Raw genomic sequence first — 22,662 nt, 5'->3', positions numbered from 1 at the left:
CAACAGTGGCCACAAGACTGGAAAAGGTCAGTTTACATTCCAATTCCAAAGAAGGGCAACGCCAAAGAGTGTTCCAACTACCGCACAATTGCGCTCATTTCACATGCCAGCAAGGTGATGCTCAAAATCCTACAAGCTAGGCTTCAGCAGTATGCGAACCGAGAACTACCGGAAGTACAAGCTGGGTTTAGAAGAGGCAGAGGAACTAGAGATCAAATCGCCAACATTCGCTGCATCATGGAGAAAGCAAGAGAATTCCAGAAAAACGTCTATTTCTGCTTCATTGACTACGCTAAAGCCTTTGATTGTGTGGATCACTACAAACTGTGGCAAATTCTTAAAGTGATGGGAGTACCAGACCACCTTACCTGTCTCCTGAGAAACCTGTACGAGGGTCAAGAAGCAACAGTAAGAACCAGAGATGGAACAACCGATTGGTTCAAAATTGGGAAAGGAGTACGACAAGGCTGCATATTGTCACCCTGCTTATTTAACTTATATGCAGAGTACATCATGAGAAATGCCGGGTTGGATGAATCAGAGGTCGGAATTAAGATTGCCGGGAGAATTATCAACAACCTCCGATATGCAGACGATACCACCCTAATGGCAGAAAGCGAAGAGGATCTCAAGAGCCTCTTGTTGAGGGTGAAAGAGGAGAGTGCAAAAGCTGGTTTGAAACTCAACATTAAAAAAACTAAGATCATGTCATCTGGCCCTATCACTTCCTGGCATATAGAAGGGGAAGAAATGGAAGCAGTGACAGATTTTACTTTCTTGGGCTCCAAGATCACCGCAGATGGTGACTGTCGCCATGAAATTAAAAGACGCTTGCTCCTTGGGAGGAAAGCTATGGCCAACCTAGACAGCATAGTAAGAAGCAGAGACATCACCTTGCCGACAAAGGTCCGTCTAATCAAAGCTATGGTTTTCCCAGTAGTAATGTATGGCTGTGAGAGCTGGACTATAAGGAAGGCTGAGCGCCGAAGAATTGATGCTTTCGAACTGTGGTGCTGGAGAAGACTCTTACGAGTCCCCTGGACTGCAAGGAGGTCAAATCAGTCCATCCTAAAGGAAATCAACCCTGAGTGCTCATTGGAAGGACAGATAATGAAGCTGAAGCTCCAATATTTTGGCCACCTAATGCGAAGAGAAAACTCTCTGGAAAAGACCCTGATGCTGGGGAAGACTGAAGGCAAAAGGAGAAGGGGACGGCAGAGGATGAGATGGCTAGATAGCATCACGGATGCAATGAGTATGAACTTGAGCACGCTCCGGGAAAGAGCGCAGGACAGGAAGGCCTGGCGTGCTATGGTCCATGGGGTCACGAAGAGTCGGACACGACTGAACGACTGAACAACAAATTAAAAGGAGCTAAGAAATATCTTTTCCCTTTCCTAATTTCAAGAGCTACACAATTGCAGAGTTTTGCACATGTCCCAGTCCAAAGGCACTTGCATGAAGCAGAATGGAGAGACCTTATGAATACCTAAAATGAAACCCTTTGGATCAGCGTTTTAACAGGGAAAAAATTGAATCCTGACACATTCCCCCTTCTGTAGAAAAAAAAAAAAAAGGATTTAATTTTTTTTAAGGGTTTCACACGTGTATATGGTGGCCACTGATGCATCACCAGAAAAGAGAATATGCATCACCAAAAAAAGAGGACCCAGATTTGCACAAAATTTACATAAGTTAATTTCTGTATATAGTTGCAAAGATAGAAAAAAAAATCCTATCATTTAGGATGCAATCCTATGCATGCTTAGACAGAATAAAGTCCTACAACTCCCAACATGCCCTGCCAGCGCTGCTGGCTGGGGTATGCTGGGAGTTGTAGGACTTTTTTCTGTCTAAATATTCACAGGATTGCATCCTTAAATGGCAGTACAATAGATCTCACCATAGTGGGCAAGACCGGTGTGCCTGCTCAGTCAGCTGTTGTCCAGGTGGTAACTGTTGGGCAAATTCCAGGCTCCTGCATTCCCTTCTTTTTGTACATTTTCTTTAAACCAGGCGTTGACCGGACAGCCATTCAAACAGAGGACTGTCCTCTGACAGCCCTTTAGATGGAGGACTGTCTTCTGTAAACTAGGACACATGGCCACCCTACACACAGATCCTCAGCTGTTGGGCTGGACAGGACAACTTCACACATGGTTGTTGCCTTTGGCAGATGTTTCATCAATTCTAGGGTCTTCCAAATAGCCAGTTGTAATTTTGGCTTGGCTCAAAAAGTAGCAGAAAGGGAGCAGGAAGATGGTTCATGCGTAAAAGCGCTATTCTGTCTCAAAGGGCACATATAATGTTGCCCCATTATACTTTACCTACACAGATAGAAGCATCAGTTGTGACTCCATAATAGGAGCACAGCCATTAATGGGAAAAGAAATTGAGGCTGCCAAGCGAATTATACCTTTTAACCTTTAGGGGTATTTTTTTTTAAACGATACTGCCTGTCATGTAAAAAACATACCCAGATGGTATACAACAGTAAAAACCATAATATAAATATACAAATGCACAATATAAAAATACAAAATGTATTGAAAGGGGTATAAGTCGTTGATAGTTTTAGATACATGGTAGTCCTGAGTATTGAATTGAATTTGGCTTGTCTGAGGCAGATTGGATGGATTTTTTTTGTCTGTTACATTTATATTCCGCCTTTACTCCAAGAAGCTCATGGCAATGTACATTGGGCTGTATCCGATGAGGGCACTGCGCATGTGCTGTTGATGTACTGCTAGCATAAGCAACCTCTAGCGCAGTGCCAATAGTGTAAGCTGGCGCCGCAATGGTGTTCCATTGTGCAGCAGCCCGTTATATACTGCCCAGTGCGCCCACCCCCATTGTTATCCTCACAACTCAGAGGCAAATTCTGGTGTTTCCAGATGGAGGGCTCCTATTGCTGCGATCAACACTGTGCCACTATTTAGTCTTTTCCTTAATGTTTTCTGGTTCTTTTGGTAGAAAGAAGAAAGTCAGAAGCAGTGGTGGGAAAACTCGGTAGGGTTAAAAAAGAGGAAGATAACACTGTCTGGAAACCCCCATATAATTCTGTGAGTGTGGCAAGGCGATTACACAATAAAGCCATTGTCTGGAAGCACCCTTAGGCTGAGAAGTAGTGACTGGCCCATGGTCACTGAGTAAGCTTTATGGCTGAGTGGGGATTTAAACCGGAGTCTTCGGTTGTCATCTGACACTATACCACTCTGCAATTTTGAATTATCAGGTTATGGTTTTAGCTCTTCAATCTTAAAAACCCTATCTGTACAAGAAATGCACTCTGGAATAAGACCAATAGCTGTCAAACTGGTAACTATGGAATAACATTGACCACTTTAATAGAATCTTACTATATATAGGGTAATTCTATATATGTCTACTTGAGCACAATAAGCTTATTCCCAAGTAAGTCTGCATAGAGTGGCACTGGTAATTTCTTAACTCATTTACAAACATCTGTTGATATAACCTAAACACTTTTGTGAATTGCTAGTGGAGATACTTGAACCACAGAATTTGTTAGTTTTGGTTTAACTATTACTTTTTAAATGTTAAATTTATGTTCTCATTTAATTTCATTGTATCTCGTTATTCCTTATGTCATATTTATATTTAACTCAAAGAACCTTTATTTTGGTATAAATCAATCCCCTAATCCTGTAAGTGTTGTTTCTGTGACTATCCTATCTTTCATTTCAATCTGACTTGTAATGTGGAGGCTTTAAAACCTTAGTAAAGTTGTTAAAAGACTATGCAATGCACAAGGTACACACACCCCTATACACTCCACTCATTGAACTCAATGAGACTTTTTCTGAGTAGGCATTGTAACAGCACAATCCTAGGCATGTTTAGTCAGAAGTAAATCCCATTAAAAGGGGCGTATTCATAACAAAGTGTCTATAGGTTTGCTGCCCTAAATTAGACTGCAGTCCTAAATTTACTTACTGGAGAGTAAGTCCCATTGAATTCAGTGGGACTGCTGAGTAAACATGATTAGGATCACTGCTTGATTTTTTGGCTCAGAGTGTACTGAGTTAGCTGGTGTGCTGGATACTTGCTGGATCAGGGTAAATGTCTTTATCTCAGATGGAATTATTGTTCAATAAGTTAATTCTACAACCTCCCCCTATTTGCAGTGCCATAACACGAAATATCCTTTCTTTCGCTGTAGTGTGGCTTGCTGTAAATGCCACAATCAACTTAAAATGGGATATGGCAGATGAGGAATGTTTAGATAAGTCATATGAGTGTGATTGTTGTAGATCAGGACCTGAAGTTTAACACCGACACATGGTGCTGCAGTTTTATTATTGCTGTAAACTGTCTTGGCTAGTGGTGGCTTCAAGTTCAAGTTCTCTTCGGACGGCACCTGCCAAAGCATTTCTACTATATATCTAGATAATAAGTATGGGAAAAAACATCCAGTGATTATTCTGATAGATTTATTCTAGTAGGTGAAAGAGCCATCCTTGTGTTAAGCAGAAGTAAACAGATGGATATCTGTGAGATCCCAGAACTTTGTGCATCCGTGCAAAATAATATCTCCCAATCCAAACACTTGGGTCAGTATCCAATGCTGCCTCTGCCCCTCTCCTATTGATGTTGCACCCATGGAACCCACCAGCAGTGCAACGGGAAGCTAACTGTTCCTAGAGCAACCTGGGAAGTGAGCCAAAATGCTCATTTCCAAAATGGGACAGGCCAGTGGAGCATTCTGGAAACAAGCATTTCAGCTTGTTTCTGGTTGCTTTAGGAAGCGCTAGCTTTCATTGCAGCAGCGGCGGGTTCCGCTTGTGCATGAGCAGCACTGGACACCCTTAGAATCTTAAAGTCAAATACAAGGTAGGATAGTAGGTGACGCAAAAATGAGTTATTGGCCTAGTATCAATAACTGAGGCCAATTCCCATGAGAGAAACAGCAATAATCCAAGGAAGGAAAAAGCATGCCTTTATGCTACATTTCCAGCAAGCTTGTAGAATTAGTCAGGTGAATTGATCCTGAAGTACTATTTTGCTATTTTGCGTTGGCCTGAGTCATCCGAGGAGACGATTCTTGTAACAACAGCGGTTAGTCAGTGCTCCAAAATGCCATTAGCCGGTGAGCGATCTTTCTGTGGTTGTGAGCAGGAAATGGCACACTGCAGCCATTTATGCACTCAGTTAGTGCTTGGACACCGGTCAAGGCCTGCATTAACCACTGGGTACAGCAGAGATGAGAAAACTCACTGGAAAAGACCCTGATGCTGGGAAAGATTGAAGGCAAAAGGAGAAGGGGACGACAGAGGATGAGATGGCTAGATAGCATCACCGATGCAATGAATATGAACTTGGGCACACTCCAGGAGAGAGCGGAGGACAGGAAGGCCTGGCATGCTATGGTCCATGGGGTCACGAAGAGTTGGACACGACTGAACAACAACAGCAGAGATGATATCAGAGGCCCTCTTGACTTCTACTCAGAGTCCACAGGGCAGTGAAAGTGCCTGTTGATGGGTTGTGTCAAACTCTGCGTCCCTATTCAATAAGCAGGGGGAGATATGCTTCCTTAGTAGACAAATCTTCTGCAGTAGGAGTGGAGGCCCAAAAGCACTGAGGATGGAGATTGTCTTACAACGTCACTGGTGGTGTGGAATTCTCTCCTTGTTCCCTGGATGAGGGAACAAGATCTGTACCAGATTCAAGAATAGATCTTGTTGTTTTGACCACCTCAGAGAAGGCTGAGCCCAACACAATTTGGAGTTGGTGATGGTTTTGTACAGATAAGACACAAACAAGAGAAGGGTGGTTGGGTGGGAGGGAGGGAGAAGGACCCAGCGGCTATTCTTGTTTCATTCTAACCAATGTTGCGCTATCTGAAACTGCATTTGCTTTATTGAACATCACAGTCTTAAGGCCAATGTCTGTTCCCTGGCATGAATACAATGTTTACTTTCTGGAACTGAAGTCCAGAGGTTGGAGCACAGCCCTGGCAAATGCTGAAACTGGGACAGTGCATTATGAAAGGTGGCATTTTTTGTAATTGGTGGAGGCGTGCTCAGGTGGGCCTAATGATTAGACCAAAGAGTTAAGACACCCTTTGTGAACTGTTAAAGAGCGGAGGCGCATGTAGTGATAAGTCTGTTTGCAGCAGGACAGCCTCTGGTGCTGAAGAGTTCGTGGCCCAAGTGACCATCATGGGGTGCAAACACAATGCCTGACTGCAAGTGGAGCATGGCCTATAACTCTGTTTGAGATGCTCTTCTAGTTTGAGAACATCTCTTCTGCCCTTGTGCCACATGAGGGAATGAAACAGATGAACAGTGCCCAGTGTTTTGTGCATTGTCTTGTCCCTTGATTGGAAAGCAGGCTAGTATTGAGGACAACCCCTCTTTTCTGTCTGTTGTAGGGATTAGAAATGAGCTAACGGGCCATAATGGTTAAGAGAATGAGCTGTGAGCCAGGAAGTCCAAACCTCACTTCAGCCATGAGCTTCATGCCTTGGGAAGCCACTATCACTTGGTCTTAGCCTGACCCACATTCCCTGAAATATGAGGGTGATAATAATACTGACCTATCTTTTAGGGCTATTGTAAGGATTATTATTTTTGATTATTTATTTAATGTATACATTGCTTCCCACCTCAAAAAGTGGTCTCAAAGCAACTTTCACTCAGCGCAAATGCAGAAACCATAATTAATATAATGGGGGAAAATCCAAAATCAACACACAATAATGCAAATACAAACCAGAAATACATAATCTAAAAAGAATACAATATGAAAAGTGTTCATCTGCAAGACATCAAGGATGACTAAGATAATGTGTGTGAATCCTTAGGAGAAGCAGAATGTAATGACTACACTGTTGTATGGCTCGCACATTTTGAACCGTGTGGAATGGAAAATCATAATAGAATACCCTTATGTCAGTGGTGGGCAAAGTATGCTCCCCCGCCGATGTTTTGGACTAGAACTCCCATCATCCCTCACCATTTGCTGTGCTGGCTAGGGCTGATGGGAGTTGTAGGCCAAAAATTTCGAGGGCCACAAGTTACCCATGTCTACCTTACATAGATCTCTTGATTATCAGGATTCACTGTGTAGCCCACAAAGCCCTTTATCAACAGAAACCCTATATAAGCAGAGCCCATTCTGGATTATTCAGACTTGTGTTATCCAAAATTGCTATGTGTATCCCAAATCATTCAGATAAATGGGATTACAGTATGAGGAAACATGCTCAGCCACACTGCGGGTCATATTGGAAATAATTTATGAAATAAGGCTGCAGTTAATTGCATGCTTTAGTTTTCATCTAATTTATGTAGCCTGTCCTGTACTAAGGGAGTCTCATTTCGGAGAGAAGAGAAATTTGCCTGCAGCCTGTATCCATTTTACGTATTAAGCACACGTGCATATATCTGCACAGTGTGTCTTAGTTAGTAGGAGGGGCAAAGTTTAGTGGAGGAGGCCACTAACATTCCTCTCCTTTCACCTTAAGTTGGCCTGCCACGATGCAGGAAGAAGTGGCAGTCTCAACTGAAGGCTTGGGTGGGGTAGGTGGGTGGACAGGTATGTGCATTCCTCTTGTTTCTTAGAGTGAGTATTCTGGGGTGGCATCATAGGCAAGTTATCATCTCCCTAGAGCTGGACTGGGCAACACACGCTCCATGGGTCGCATGCGGCCCCCCTGGCCTTAAGTGCAGCCCTTGAATTTGCCACTGCAGTGGCAAAACAATGGACAGTTTGCAGCCAAATTTCAGTGGCAAACCACAACAGTAATAAAAAGGCTAAATACATTCTTTAGCCTTAAAAAGTTATAATAGAAAGCACACACTTTGTTTTAAAGCTAAATTTGGCCATTTCAGGCCACTGTCATGGTTTGCCACCCATTCTTTTTCTGCTGCCCCCACTGAAATTCAGCGGTGCAGCTTTGGGGGGTTCAAATTGGCCCCCAAATTTGCCTTCCCCTGGCCTAGAGCAACCATTGTAGGAAGCCTCCTATGTGCATGCCCGTTATCATTGCTGATGCACTTTGCTGCTGTGGCTGGAGGAGGCAGCAGCTAACCAGATTGCGACAGTGGCTGGAGGTGGGGGTGGCAGAGGCAACAGAGCGTATCGAAGAGCCAGCATAGTATAGTGCTAGAGGGTCAGATTATGACCAGAGAGTCCCAGGTTCAAATAGCTTCTCAGCCATATTTGCTGTGCTGTTGGGCCAGTCACAATTTCTTAGCCTAACCTACCTCATAGGGGTGTTGTGAAAATCAAATGGATAGAGGCAGAGCCATGCACACCACCCTGATACAATGAATAGACATAAGTAGATATTTGGGCTTCTGAGATCTTAACCAGATATTTCCCATACATTTGCTAACCCTTTTCTGCATCCGTAGGGCTTTAAAACACTTGCTTTAAAATAAAAGCAAGTTGAGATTTTCTGCATGATGATTTCCTTGCCTAATATCAAATGTCATGCTTGCCCATCATGGGCTGGCAGACCTGGTTATAGTTTATTCTGAAAGGGTCTCCCACAAACTTGAGAAAATTGAGTCAATACCTGGAAAACACTCATTCAGTGGACTAAGATCATGAAGGTAAGGGGAAAAGAGGTATCTATGCTATCATGAGGACTAGAGGCTTGCTTCAGAGAAACTAATGTGGGCTTCTCAACATTCTAACCTAAGGGGGTTTTGAGAGTACCTTGTGGCTGTGACTGTGTGTCGTCTTCTCTTCCAAGACATTATAAATACTATGTTAATTTTGGTGAAGCTTAACATTCAGATGATTTTAAAGTACTACAGTATAAATGGTAGTCACGTGATTCCCACTAATAATGAAATAAAGGCTTATGTCTCCTACCTGGGCCATTTCTAGACAACATGGCAGTCCCACATGTGATGTTGCCATCCTCATAATAATGTATATGACCTTACATATATGTGAATTTAATTGTGGAAAGTGTTTAGGTATTTTGAATACAAATTCAGCTTGGCTTATTTTGCCTTGCAGTCCAAAGAGCTTCTTAGTGACTTCAGAAATGATGAGTAAAAAATAGCAGTAGCCTATTAAAAGGCAGGCGGAAGTTGGTGCCTCAGCAATATGCGTTGTACGTTGTTCATTTAACATATTGATGCTCTATATAACACACGATGGATTCTGTTTTGTAAAACTTACTTGCTTGTTTTGCTTATAGGAAAGAGCAAGAGGTTGATTCAAAAGATGCTATCATACTGCATCAGTTTTCAAGGCCAAACAATGGTATTCCCAGTTTATCTCCTTTCTGTTTGAAAATGGAGACTTACTTGAGGATGGCTGATTTGCCCTACCAGGTAAACTTGTGCATGTTATGTTATGTTGTATTTTGGCTACATATAGGCATATTGATACTCCCTGTCATAGGACCATTTGTCTTTCCCAGGGGATAAGTGTTTGTCTAATCCAGCCTTCCCCAACTGGGTACCCTCCAGATGTTTTGGATTTCACCTCCCACCAGCTTCAGCCAGCGTGGCCAGTAATCAGAAATGATGGGAGTTGTAGTCTAAAATGTCTGGAGGGCACCAGGTTGGGGAAAGCTTTGTCTGAAAACTAACTGAAATGAGAAAGTGCTCACATAGTACAACCACTGCACAATTGTACCACCTCATAATTCCCATTTGGGGGTCACTTATTGGAAAGCACTCCCATGTTGCGCGCCTTTCAGAAAGCTTAGACACAGGAACAGGTAAACTTGTCCTTGATATGTAAGCTTTGACCTGTTGTGGCGGGTTTGGGGGTGGAGATGCTTTCAAAAAGCAATCACCCATCTATATAATGAAGTGGTACTGTCATGACAAGAGTGCTGTGCCGTATATGACAGTCTCCTTGTTTAATCCTTTGTAAGGCTGTTATCTGCTTAAGGCAACTTTAATTGATTAATCAATTATATTTGTCAATCAATAAAAGCAGTAATTCTGAAGAGAAAAAAATACTTGTCATTTTAAAATGACATGAAATATGCATATTTCCATCTATCCTCACAGTTTAGGCTTCTCTTTCTTTAGTGTTTTTCTGATCCTTCACAGCTCTTGCTGCTTCCGGATTTTACAGGGAAGGAGACTCCCCCTTCCACTAACAAAGTAACAATTGTGAGAGTGTTAAGCTGCATAACTATCTTGCCCATTCATTTTTTTCCCAACCTGATCCAAAGAAGAGCCCAAGGTCCCAAGAGAAAGGAACACACATGGCGATAAAGCTTATGAAGATCTGTAGAGAAAGTACTGAGGGACAATTTAAGAGAAAATGTGATTAAGTGCTGCAGAGAGTTGCTGGAGAAGAATACAGTTTTTTAAAAACAAACAAATAGGGAATCATGTAGATCTGCTTAGAGACGACCTGAACACCTGACTGTATTAGTACATTTTGTACTTGGCCTTTGCCATTCCCTGTGGCACAGAAGTCCAATTGCTGTTAAAAAGCAATTATTTCATAGTTGTTTCCTGATTATACTGAGATTTGCTTTTTCACATTAGGGGTTGTTTTTTTCCATGTAATGGAGAACCAAAACAGGCATTACTTTATACCTAGTTATGTCTTCTTCCCCACACCCATTTTTACTCTAGAATAGGTGCAGGGGACCCATGTCGATCTTAAACCACCCCCACCCCCACCAAGGTTCTGATCTGGGTCGGGCCTCCTGCACCTCCTCTGGAAAAAAAAAATGTAGCCGTTAGGTACATATTTAAAATAATGTCTGTTTTGCCCACAGAGAGGCAGAAACTGGTTGTAGTTGTTTGTAAATTCTGCTTTGAGTTGATTGGGAGCTGACATGACAGCTGTCCTGATCCAGTGAGGTCAACATTCATGCAAAAGAGGCTTCCTCCCTCTCGTGGCCTTCCATATTGTGTATGCAAAACAGTGCAATGCTCATAGTTCCTCCTGGACTAGAATGTCTGCATCAACTATTCAGGCATGCACATTAGATTCCAAAACTATATTGGGAACTCATGTACCAACTGGGCAGATGGTAGGGGGTGTTAATTTTGACAATGCCAACCGCTTGTTAAAAGGAGTGGGAACTGGGCCTAGAGCAGCTTTCCCCAACCAGATGTCCTCCAGATGTGTTGGACTACAACTCCCATAATCCCCTAGAGGATTGATTGGTGGTGTCAAAGTTAACCATCTGATGGGCACCTAAATGCATAGATGCATGCACAGCAGTGCATGGAAAACTCACTGCTGAATGTGTGAATTGCTGAATCAGAGCTTGTATGTGCATGTTTTGCAAGTGCATCATCTTTAAAGTTGGGATTTTCAGATTTTATCATAGCAAGTCAAGAAAAACAACCAAACGTGTAAGCTTCTGGAGAAGAAGCATATCTGCCTAACAAATTACAAATTAACTCAGATCTTTGTGTGTCTTCCATCAGAGAGGACTAATAGACCTAGGGTGCAATCCTATGGATGTTTAGACAGAAAAAAGCCCTACAGTTCTCAGTATTCCCCAGCATGGACTTTTTCCCTATCTACACCTGCATAGGATTGTGCCTTTAACTGTTAACTTGTACAGTTTAAATACAAGCTTCTTAGCTGCCATCATTTGCTCTCACCCTAGGTCTTATAACATGTAATTTTAAAAAAAGGAAAACTGGAATGCGTGGAGAGATGCACTGAAGTCAAGGAGGAAGTGGCACAAAGAACAAACAAGTCTTTATTGAATAAGGGGTATCTGTTGATTGCCTGGCACCATCCCAGACATACCCTTCTTTTCGCAGAAGGAGGACCATAGCTCAGTGGCAGACCACATGCTGTGCATGCAGGAGGACTTGGATTCAGTTCCTGGCATCTCGGGTGGCAAGGAAGACCTCTGCCAGAATCCCCGGGGAGCCATTGCTAGTCGGAGTAGGCAGTCCTGGGCTAGGTGGGCCAGTGGTCTGACTCGGTATAGGCAGCTTCCTATATTCATATGATCAGTCCAAATTGCGGTGGTTGGGAGAGCACAGTCTACACATTTTCTACCTTCCTGCCATGTCAACACAGAATACATACCTCACAACTTTTTGAGCCTCCCTAGCAAGTTCTACTTAAGAATTATGGGTCTCAGGGGAAATATATCTCTTTATTTTGCTTTCCACCAGGATTGTATCATTCACACTACTACACATGGCAAGAATATATTTGTCCTGACTAACTCTAGAGCCATGAAGAGAAATGTTTCTTTTTCTTTGTTGTCATGGCGGTGTAACAAACAGCTGCTGTTACCAGTGGTGTGAGTTTTATGGAACATTTTGTATTGGAAAACATCCTAGAAAATTGGGATTTGACTTAATTGATTGATTTGACTTAATAAAACGTTTTACAAGTATGCGATGTTGGTTTTATGCATTATACAAATATCTCAATTTCCTTCCCTAATAACCAAAAGTAGAAGTAAAATACTTGATTAGGAAAAATAAATTGATTTCATATGGTTAAATTGTTATCTTCGAACAAATTAAAAGCTTTGCTTGGGAATTATTTTAGTGGAATATTGTAAATATTTTAATATGTGATAAAAAGAGAGGGCGGGGAGAGAAGCTTGTACTGTGCCTTGATGTGCTGGAGGAAAAGTAGGATATAAATGTAATAAATAAAAGAAATAACAGTAGCATCCTATTCCCTTACCTTGTTTAGATTTTAAGGTACTGAAAACTGCGGATACACATTGATGGATCTAGACTAAGTTAGGGCTAAACTACATGGTACATTAAATACGTAGAGTGCAGCTGATCCTCACTTTCTTTTTTTACCTCCAAGTAAGTGGGCAGGACTCTGATCCAGACCAGTACAGTTGGGGAGGATTAAACCTGGCCCCTAAATTCTTACTCTGTGTGGGGACTAACCCCCCCCAATCCTGCATTGGCACCAATGGAGGCTCCCCACCCCTTTTTAGCCCCTGTGTGGTGGGGGGTGGCCTGGTGGTGGGGAAGTGGCTGGGTGTAATTCAACCTTTAGTTGCACTTAAGCCCCATGCATTAAAGTAGAAACTAGCACAAGTCATGACTAATAATCTTTAACATTGATTTCAATGGGACTGAAATGGAACTGACTGGATTCAACCCACTGATTTTAGCATGCCTGAAGTGCTGTGCTGATAAATCTATGTGCTTTGTAGGGATAGTCACCTGAGCAAACTTAATTACAACTTTGATTTTAGGTTTGACTTTTGTTATATGTATCCCTTCCAAATGCTCAGTTTGACTGGCATTATGTCCATCCATTATGTTACTAATTGATTTTATGAAACAATGCAGTTCTAAAACTAAAAAAAAATTCTGCAGGAAAATGTAGCAGCAGTGAATGTTTTTTTCCTCCTGGAACATTTTCCATTCCCACAAATCATTTTTTCTAGCTGACATCACTGGCTTTCTTGCCTGTATTTTTTTTAAAACAAGTCAACCATTGCTAACCCCTTAGCAGGCCATATGTGTTTCCTTTCTTGTTCCTCCTCTGCTATTTCACTTAAACCTCTGTCACCTCCTTTAGTAATCAGGATTCCAGTTCTGCTCTGCAGGGGATAGGAAAAGAATGCAGGGGGTTGGCATGCAGAAGCATTTCCTTACCTATCCTGGAGCTCTTGAAAGAATAAGGGCTATATTTGGCTCACAGTTTGTAACATGATATCCCTCCTTACCCATACTAGCTAGCTATCTTTATTAGACTTGAACGAGGTCTAGGGGTGATGGTGGTGGAGTCTCATAGCTGACCTTTGCACGCCTAAAAGGCCAAAACAGACATTACTTTAGATGTGTGTGCTGCATCTTTTTTTCACTGTTACTCTAGTGTAGGCAGAGGGCCCCCAATTTGGATCTTAAAAGTTTCCTACCTGTCATGTTAGGGCCCTGATCTGGATGGGGCTCTCTGCGTCTATTCTAGGCTAAAAATGAAAACAAAGAAGGTGATATAGCTATTAGATATAGATTAAAAGTAATGCCTGATTTGGCCCAAAAGGTCTGGGAGGTCTTTTCTTCCTAACTCTACTACATACACTGGCCTAAAAAAGTATGCTGGGTCAGGAGATAGGGACCCATCCTTACACAGGTGTCCCTATCTGCTACTGTGCAGCTTGGAGGATAGGATTACCAGATTGCAACCTGGAGACCCACCCTTTACTTTTAAAAAATGTGCGACTGAATCTATTAGAGGAGGCAGGTGTGACAGCTGTTGGCCAATTCCCCACCTGACTCTGATCTCTTCATCTGTCCCTCATTTCCTTGTGCAGTACAGCACATCTAGAGCCCTTGCTGCGGCACATACAGGAGGGGGTCATGAGCAGGAAAAACCATGCCTTTCTCTCCTCACCGTTCAGCAGCAGAGGGTAAGGGTTGGTTGCGCACGCTATGGCAGGGCAGATGGCAGTAAGTGCACCAGCAGAGCGTGTGCACATCTATGTGCCTCTCATACAATCTGGTATTGTTAATTATTGTGAATTCCCGACGTGGCCTTTGTAGCTTGAAAAGTGTTTGACAGCCTATCTCTCTTACCCTCACAACAACCTTTTGAGGTAGGCGGCTGATTTATTTAAAAGAATTATACCTCACCCTTCATTCTCTAAATCCCAGGGAAGTTCACAGCAACAGAAAAACACAACAATACAATATCTTAAAAGAATGAGAGCAGTAGGTAAAAAGCCATAATACTAATATGACTGACAAAATGTTAAAATGGCTAAGTCAGGGGTGTGGAACCTCAGGACTGGGGGAGGGGGGCAAATCCAGCTGTCCTGGGATCCCAACCTGCTCCCAGATGGCCATGCTCCTGTTCCCCCGACCACAAATTTTTGAGTGGTTTCCCAGCTTTTCTGCTGTTGTCCCCTGCTATTTTAAATGGTTGAAATGCCTCTCCTAAAGTACGGTACTGGCAGTAAGAGCTTTAAGCTACAATATGCTGGTATGTTTTGAATTTTGACGCTAGTCTTTGGCCTTCAGCCTTCCCCACCACTGGAATGCAGCTTCCTTGAGTTGGAATTCATTCCTTCGGCTGAAAGAAGTTCAAGGTCCCTGGTCCAGAGGATTAAAAAAGCTTTTTTTGCCTTGCACCTAGAAGATAAGAGTGCCAGACCAAGATATTAAGCCGCCTGAAGCAGAGCCCTAATCCCATCCCCCTGGTAGGGCCAACATTTTTGTTACGGCTTGCTGCACTATTCAGACCCATATTCCTGCCTCCATCTATTCCCTGCCTCTCGTGGTCCCTTCACCCTGTAGCATGGCAGGGCTGGCTCTGGTGCCAGGAGCTCCTCAAGCTATTAGGGAGATAGCATTCTCTCAGTGTGGCGCCACAGTCAAGTCCCCCTCTCCTGGCATCCATCTTGCTTCTACGGGGAAGGCACATGAAGGAGAGCCTCAGAAGACAATCTTAGAGAGCAGGCAGGTTTGAGATGGGATTAGGTGCCCCTTCCAATTTGACAACTGAGAGCAAGAAACCATGCCTTGTCCAAGGTTGCTCAGCAAGTTCATTGTCAAAGAGGGAGCTGAACCTGAATTACTTCTTTGTGTGTGATTTTTGTTTTGTTTTTGTTTTGGCACTCTTCTCTTCCTAGAACTACTTCGATGGGAAACTTTCCCCTCAAGGGAAAATGCCGTGGATCGAGTACAATCGCAAAAAAGTATCCGGCACGGAGTTCATTATTGATTTTTTGGAGGAGAAGCTGGGAGTGAATTTAAACAAACACCTTGGCCCACATGAAAGAGCTGTTTCTCGAGCTGTAACAAAAATGGTGGAGGAGCATTTCTACTGGTAAGTTACCATGGATACTGGAGTGCTCTGTGAAGATCACCAGCACGTAGCTGCACTTAGGGCACAATCCTATGCATGTTTAGACAGGAAACAGTCCTACAACTCCCAGCATGCCCAAGCTAGCCAGCCATGTTGGCTGGGGCATGCTGGGAGTTGTAGGACCTTTTTTCTGTCTACACATGCATAGAATTGCAACCTTAATGCAGCCTTCACCAGCCTGGTGCCCTCCAGGTGCCTTGGGAGTTGTAGTCCTACTACTTGGATGGTACCAGATTGGGGAAGGCTGCATTAATGGCTACATGTATTGTTTCATTTCTTGGAGCACAGTGTTAGGCCCAATGCTTTTGTTGTTCATGGAAGATAAATTGTTTCTGCACCTTGTATAGCAGGATTGTTTTGATTAGTGTTGTCTAGCAACAAAGCTAATGTTAAGTAAATTCAGAACTTTGCTTTTGGTTGTTGCTATGCTGATTCTGTTGGTGGCAAAACTCCTGAATTCATTGATCTGATTGAAAGCTCCATGTGGGCCCTCCAGGATGTGCCTACGCGAGTTCCATCACATGCAGACTTTTGCCCATTCATTCCAATGGTAAGACTAGCTCTGCATCAGCCAAAGGATGCATCTGCAGACGCCATTACATGGTGGTCATTCTGTGCAAATGCCAAATCTTATGTGTGTGCAAGGGTAGGTCCTGCTTTGGGTTGATTGTCTGAAGATTAGCCAGTTTGTACAATATGACCAATGTGCTCTACGTGGGGCTGCCCTTGAAGGTGATTCGGAAGCTGCAACTGATACAGAAAGCAGCAGCTAGAACGCTTGTGGGAGCTAGGCATTCGGATCATGTTACTCCCATTCTATATCGTTCCATAGGGTGCCTGGTAGTTTTTGAGCCCAATTCAAGGTGCTGGTGTTGGCCTTTAAAACAATAAATGGTTTAGAACTATGTTATCAGAAGGACTCACCTGTATGAGCCTGCCCAAGAGTTAAGATCAGCATCAGAAGCCCTACTCTATGGCCCACCAGCAAGAGCCATTAGGATGGCAGGTACTATGGACAGGGGTTTTTCAGTGGTGGCCCCATATTCTTCTCCCAGGGAGATACCTATGGCCTCATAACTGCTGACTTTAAAACACATACACCCTGAAGACACATTTATTCCAGTCTGCATTCGGTGCTTAAAAATAATAAGCTGCTGCTGTGTGTACTGTGTGTGCTTAATTGTAATTTGTATGTTTATGTTTTTATAACGTTGTAAGCCAGCTTGAGGGTAATGCACCATGAAAGGCAGGTTAAACATCTTTAAAATAAATAAGAAGAGCTCAGATGGAACCTTGGTCTTATCCAGCTTGCACAGCATCTTGACTCCATCCCTGGTAAGCCAAGCTGGCATATTGGGAATCCAAATTTGGAATGTGGCTGTGTTGAGTTCTTGTGTGAACTGAGGTGCTCGATACATCCCCCCCACTTCCACAACATCCTTTACCACATGTACATCACTCCTGGATCATGGCAGTTGTCTGAATAAGTATGAAACACATCTCTGACATCTCCACTGGGCTTACAAACTGCAAGACTTTGCAAAAAATAAAATATGCCATTTGCAGTCCTTTCTGGGAGCCATTGAGGTATGTTTTTCAGACTGGACATTTTCACTTGTATTTCAAGTAATCATGTCAATTCTGGGAGCCCAGGCAGACTTAGGGAAAATGTAGTGTAAGAAGCCGCTGGAAAATGGGTTGGAAATGGGAAATGAGCTACCAAAACAGCTGGAGACCAAATAAATTTTTAATTATGACATCTAAATACCAGGCACAGGTGCCTAGAGATAAAAACTGACTGGTCAAAGCCTGATTAACTCAATCTTTGGTCCCATATTTGGGCTGCTGCTATTAAGTGACTGTGAGTGAGAGCAGTTACTGCAGAAATGCCACCAGCAATGACTGGTCAGTAATGCCTGATCAGTCATGACTTCTTTCCCTGGAGAATCACTGCAATGGGGCGAGGTTAAAACCTCCCTATCACCGTGATACTGCTGAAGATCGCTGTGGTGGAGGGGTGGCTTTCACCCTGCAGCATTTCTCCAGGGGGAAAAGGCTCCTTGCACACCCTCCTTTCCTGCAGCACTGGGCTCCCACCAGCCCATCAAACAGCTGTTTGGCAGGCTGGTGGGAGCCAATCCTCCAGGGTGGCAGGGGAGAAACATGCAGGGAGGCTGCACAAACAGCCATGGGGGGCTGCTTGCAGCCCGGAGTGGGGAGCCCATGTTGCTCACTCCGGCTTTAGATAAAAAAAGCTAGTGTGTGGGCAGGTGAATAAGGCAACAAGTTTAGGCAGAATGAGGTGAAGAAGAGTTGAAATTATTGGCAGTTCCTAGAGAATCTCCTGGTTGTCTGTCATTCACAACTTTGAAATTCGTGTGTGTGAGAGAGAGAGAGAGAGAGACAGACAGACAGACAGACAGAGACATACAAACACACACACGCTTTCTTAAATCAAGCAGTGTGTTCAACTCCCAAGAGACGTGGGGCTGCAGCCTCTGCTCATATATCTATTTACTTTTAACACAGGCTGCCCTTTCCCAAGGGCTTGTGAAGGGCTAAAATGTTTATACATAGATGAGGTGGATTTCTGGCCTCAAAAGACATGCAGTCTTATCAGCTGCAAGGCAACAAACGGGAAGGAACAAAATAAGGAAGGATTACATGCAAGTAATAAAAGCAGCTGGAAATACATAGTTTGGTCTCCCCCTGTTTTGTTGCACCCCAGCTTATTCTGTATTGCCCTTCATCTAGCCAGCAATCCTACCCTCTATGGAGCATAATGCTGACCTGGAGGATTGATGAGAATGGAATAAGCATGGTAGTGTGCCATAGATTTCATGTTCCTAAAAATTCGTTGTCTTGGTGTGTGTAGACAATATTTGCTTCAGTGATATGGCCCTGAAAATTGGCTATACCAGCTCCCTACCAAAAGCTAGGATTCCTCACGTATAGGCCTGTCTTAAGCTGTTTTAGGAATTAACCCATGCCATCCCGTAATACATTTTCTTTTCGATTTATATTGTGAACTTGCCCAATTCCTTGTAGGGTCCTCCAAGCATTTGATTAAGAACCATACCACATAGCAGGCACAGGTGGGAAATTATTTTCTTATGAAGGTCTGTTGACCCATAGGAAAATTTAATCAGGGTGGTTGGAGTCAAAGCCAAAAGTAGGCAGGGCCATACCTTTTGTATCACCTCAGAATATTTATTTGTGTTTATTTCCTGTATGTATTATAAGGAGTATTTTGTTCTGTAGGTTTAATTCTCAAACACACATGGAGTTTCATTTGGAAGATGGGCAGGGGGTTCATATAATTCTCTACCCCTCGCCCCCACAGAAACGCCCATTTTCCATACAGGCTTAGTTTAGGGAGCAAGCAGAGAAGAAAATGGGTGGAGGAAGGAGAGGAATCAGATGCTTTCTCCAACATCCTCTTTCATTTGCCAACCCCTTTTCTCTCTGTCCCCTCCTCACTTGAGCAGGGATGCCTTTTGAAAATGTGGGATTGGGTGTGCTGGCCTGATTCCACACGTTCAAAGTGCCCTGCTGTCCCTGCTTCGGTGAGGAGGGGGCTGCCCACTCCCCCACCTGAGCAGGGGTGCCTTTCAAAACCACGGATGGGCCAGCTGTCAGCTGTCCCCTGCGTACTTTCAAAAGGCATCCCTGCTTGCACGGAGGAGATCCCCTTTAAGAGGTCTAGCAGGCACCACCTTTCCTTCTACAGAAGTTTCTTGACTTCTTCTCCCTTTGTTTTCCCTCCTTTTGCTCAGTGCGGCCTCTTGCTGGGAGTGACTTGGTATTAAAGGGGTCGAGCCACCAGAGTGGGACAGCAGTGAGGCCACATGGGATTCAGTTGCAGGCCGCATGCAGCCCAGAAGTCATTTGGGTTGCTCACCACTGCCATACAGATGTGCAACCTGCCCCCCCCCCCGAAAAGAAAACCTACACCAAAAACCTTGAGACTGAAGAAATTATCCCCTGCGTTTTGTTCAATTTGGGGAAATGTCAAAGCAGCTGACACCATACCTCACCAAGACGATGTGCTTAGAGATGTAAGGAGCATGTGCTTAGAGGATGGTTTGGAGGCACACAATGCATTTCTTGGAATCCCCTAATTCTTTGGAAGAGTTTGTAGTACTAGTAGTAGTAGTGTAGCAACAGCAACAACAATAATAATTGTTTTTTCTACATGCTTACTGCTTGAACAAGGAAGGGATCCTAAATAATAAAATAATGAACTGAAGCTCAGTCCAGACAGGACAGAGATGCTGTTAGTGAATGGTTCTTCTGACCAGATGGAAGGTGTTAAACCTGTTCTGGATGGGGTTGTACTCTCCCTGAAGAAGCAGGTTCATAGCTTGGGGGTTCTCCAGGAGCCGTCTTTGTCATCTGAGGCTCAGGTGGCCTCAGTGGCATGTAATGCCTTCTACCAACTATGATTGGTGGCCCAGCTACACTCCTATCTGGACAGGGATAACCTCACTTCAGTTGCCTGTGTTCTAGTAACCTCCAAGTTAGATTACTGCAATGCACTCTATGTGGGGCTGACTTTGAAGGCGGTTCAGAAGCTGCAGCTTGTACAAATGTGGTGGTCAGATTGATAACAGGGACCAGAAGGTCTGAACATATAGTACCAATTCTGGCTCACTTGCACTGGCTGCCTGTATATTTCCAAGCTCAATTCAAGGTGCCAGTTTTGACCTGTAGAGCCTTACATGGCTCAGGACCACAATGCCTGATGGAATGCCTCTCCTGGCATGAATCTACCCATATACTATGCTTATCATCTAAGGCTCTCCAGGTGCCTCCTCAGAAGGTGGCAACAAGGGAGAAGGCCTTCTCGGAGGAGGCCTTCTGATGGTGGAATGTTCTCCCCACTGAGGTCCGCCTGGTGCCAATATTGTCATTCTTTCAGTGCCAAGTTAAGACTGTCTTCTACTCCCATTCATTTGATAGCATATGATAAGGTTTTTAATGGGTCCTGGTATTTTTATTGTTGAATGTTTTGAATTGTTTTATAAATGGTTTTTATAGTATGTTTTATATTGTATGTTTAAGGTTTTAATCGGTAAACTGCCCAGAGAGCTTTGGCTATTGGGTGGTACAGAAGTGTAAATCATCATCATCATCACCCTGGCCAAATGTTTCCTGTTCAGCTGGTGGCATTGCCAAGACAGGCACAACAAATCCCCCTACAAACACCCCTGTCCTCTCTTAATGTTGAGGAGGGAGGCATGACAGGGAGCAGGACTAAATTTGGTCCTCTTGAGCCCCAGTAAGAGGTGCAGCTGATCTCCAGCCCCTCCTGCAGTGTGTGCCTGTCTGTAGACAGAACGGGGAGTGGGTGCTTAGTTGCTTTACTGCTCAGGACCAGCTGGTACTGTAGCTGCTGCAACCTCTTAAATTTTGATAGTGTGGCCTTTTGCCCACTGAGTTTTGACCAGGTATAGCACTCTTGGGAAGTCCTTTGCATGCCTCTGAGTTTTTGCATGCCTCTGTTAGGTTTTATAACGGTTGTGCAAAATGATCACCCTGGGATCATTTTGTGATGAAGGGCAGGATATAAATATGAATATACTCTTTCATGTATATATAATTACGATTATAATATAAAATTATGGAGAGGACAGGAGGTGCCTTATACCCAGTGACCAAATCAGGAACAGAAACAAAACACACATAAAAGAGTAAATGTTTACAAGCGCAGTTTCTGTTATCATCTCTTGTAGCACTGCTGAATGAGGCTCAAATGATGCATCCTTAGATCTTAAAAGTATTTTTCTCTCTCCACTTCAAAAAAGGTTCGGTACATGGGAGAGGAAGCCAGGAGCGTTCCTCCCTTTTCTTACATTACTGTTCAACCACTTCCTTGTTATCTCCCTTACATTACCTATATTGATGTCTCACTTTTCCATTTTAGTGAGTAGCTTTCGCTTCATAAATAATTAAGGGTCTGATGCACGAAAGACTTCTGCTGTGCTGGCGTGATCCTCTTCCCCTTCTATTTTTTTCTTTCTTTCTCTTCTTTCCAACCTGCTCCCAGCAGTTCTGGTATGTCTTGGTTTTGGCACTCTGTGTGGGTTGCTGGTATGTCTTTGCACCAGCACACCACAGGACTTTTGTTGATGAGACTCAAAAAACATTTGTTTTGCTCATTTATTTTTGAAGAGCATGAGTCACTTTCTACATAGTACTGAGTGATTTCTGTCCATGTTAACTTAGTATGCAAATGCTGCGAGGAGCTGCTGAGACTACAAATGCTCTACTTGTTATCATCATAATCATCATTATTACACTTATATCCCACCTTTTTTTCCTCTTGCAAGGAAGCCAAGGTGGCTTACATGTTCCTCCTCTTCCCCATTTTATCCTCACAACAACCCTGTGAGGTAGGTTAGGCTGAGAGTCAGTGACTGGCCCAAAGTCACCCAGTGAGCTTCATGGCTGAGTGAGGACTAAAACTCAGATCTCCTGAGTAGGGATGTACGAAAGTCACTTACCTTTTTGTAGGGGAGATTCGCGGTGGGGTGGAGGCGCTTCGCTTCTCCCCCCAAAGTTCAGGCGAGGGGGGGGAGGCGTCCCGCCTCGCCCGGCTGACATTGAGGCCGGGGGGGGAGGCGCCCTGCCTCGCCCGGCCAAAATTCAGGCCGGGGAGAAGCACCCCGTCTCCCTGGCCGCGAAAGAAAAAGTGAAAAAAAACAAAAACAAAACCCCATGATAGGCTACGTAACGATTAACGTAGCCTATAAAGGCTAGATTTCCAAAGTCAGCCCTGATAGGCTATGTAAATCGTCACGTAGCCTATCACGGGTGTGTGTGTGTGGTTTTTTTTTAATTTTTTTATTTTGTAATGGCGGCGGCGGCAGCCGGTCGGGA

General features: G+C 43.7%; 1 protein-coding gene across 1 annotated transcript in view; it reads left to right on the top strand.

Annotated features, from left to right (window-relative positions):
* FAXC (failed axon connections homolog, metaxin like GST domain containing) overlaps nt 1-22,662 on the top strand; it is a 41,871-nt gene that overhangs the window by 4,331 nt on the left and 14,878 nt on the right. The window contains exons 2-3 of the mRNA XM_084827175.1: nt 9,185-9,320; nt 15,545-15,741. Of these exons, the coding sequence (XP_084683301.1) occupies nt 9,185-9,320; nt 15,545-15,741 (333 nt within the window). The remainder of the gene's footprint in view (nt 1-9,184; nt 9,321-15,544; nt 15,742-22,662) is intronic.

The sequence above is a fragment of the Heloderma suspectum genome, chromosome 1, assembly GCF_057233095.1.
Source record: "Heloderma suspectum isolate Gila_16-S chromosome 1, 16-S_ref, whole genome shotgun sequence".
NCBI classification, from domain to species: domain Eukaryota; kingdom Metazoa; phylum Chordata; class Lepidosauria; order Squamata; family Helodermatidae; genus Heloderma; species Heloderma suspectum.
The sequence above is the reverse complement of the archived record's forward strand: the minus strand, read 5'-3'. Positions and strand labels throughout refer to the sequence as shown.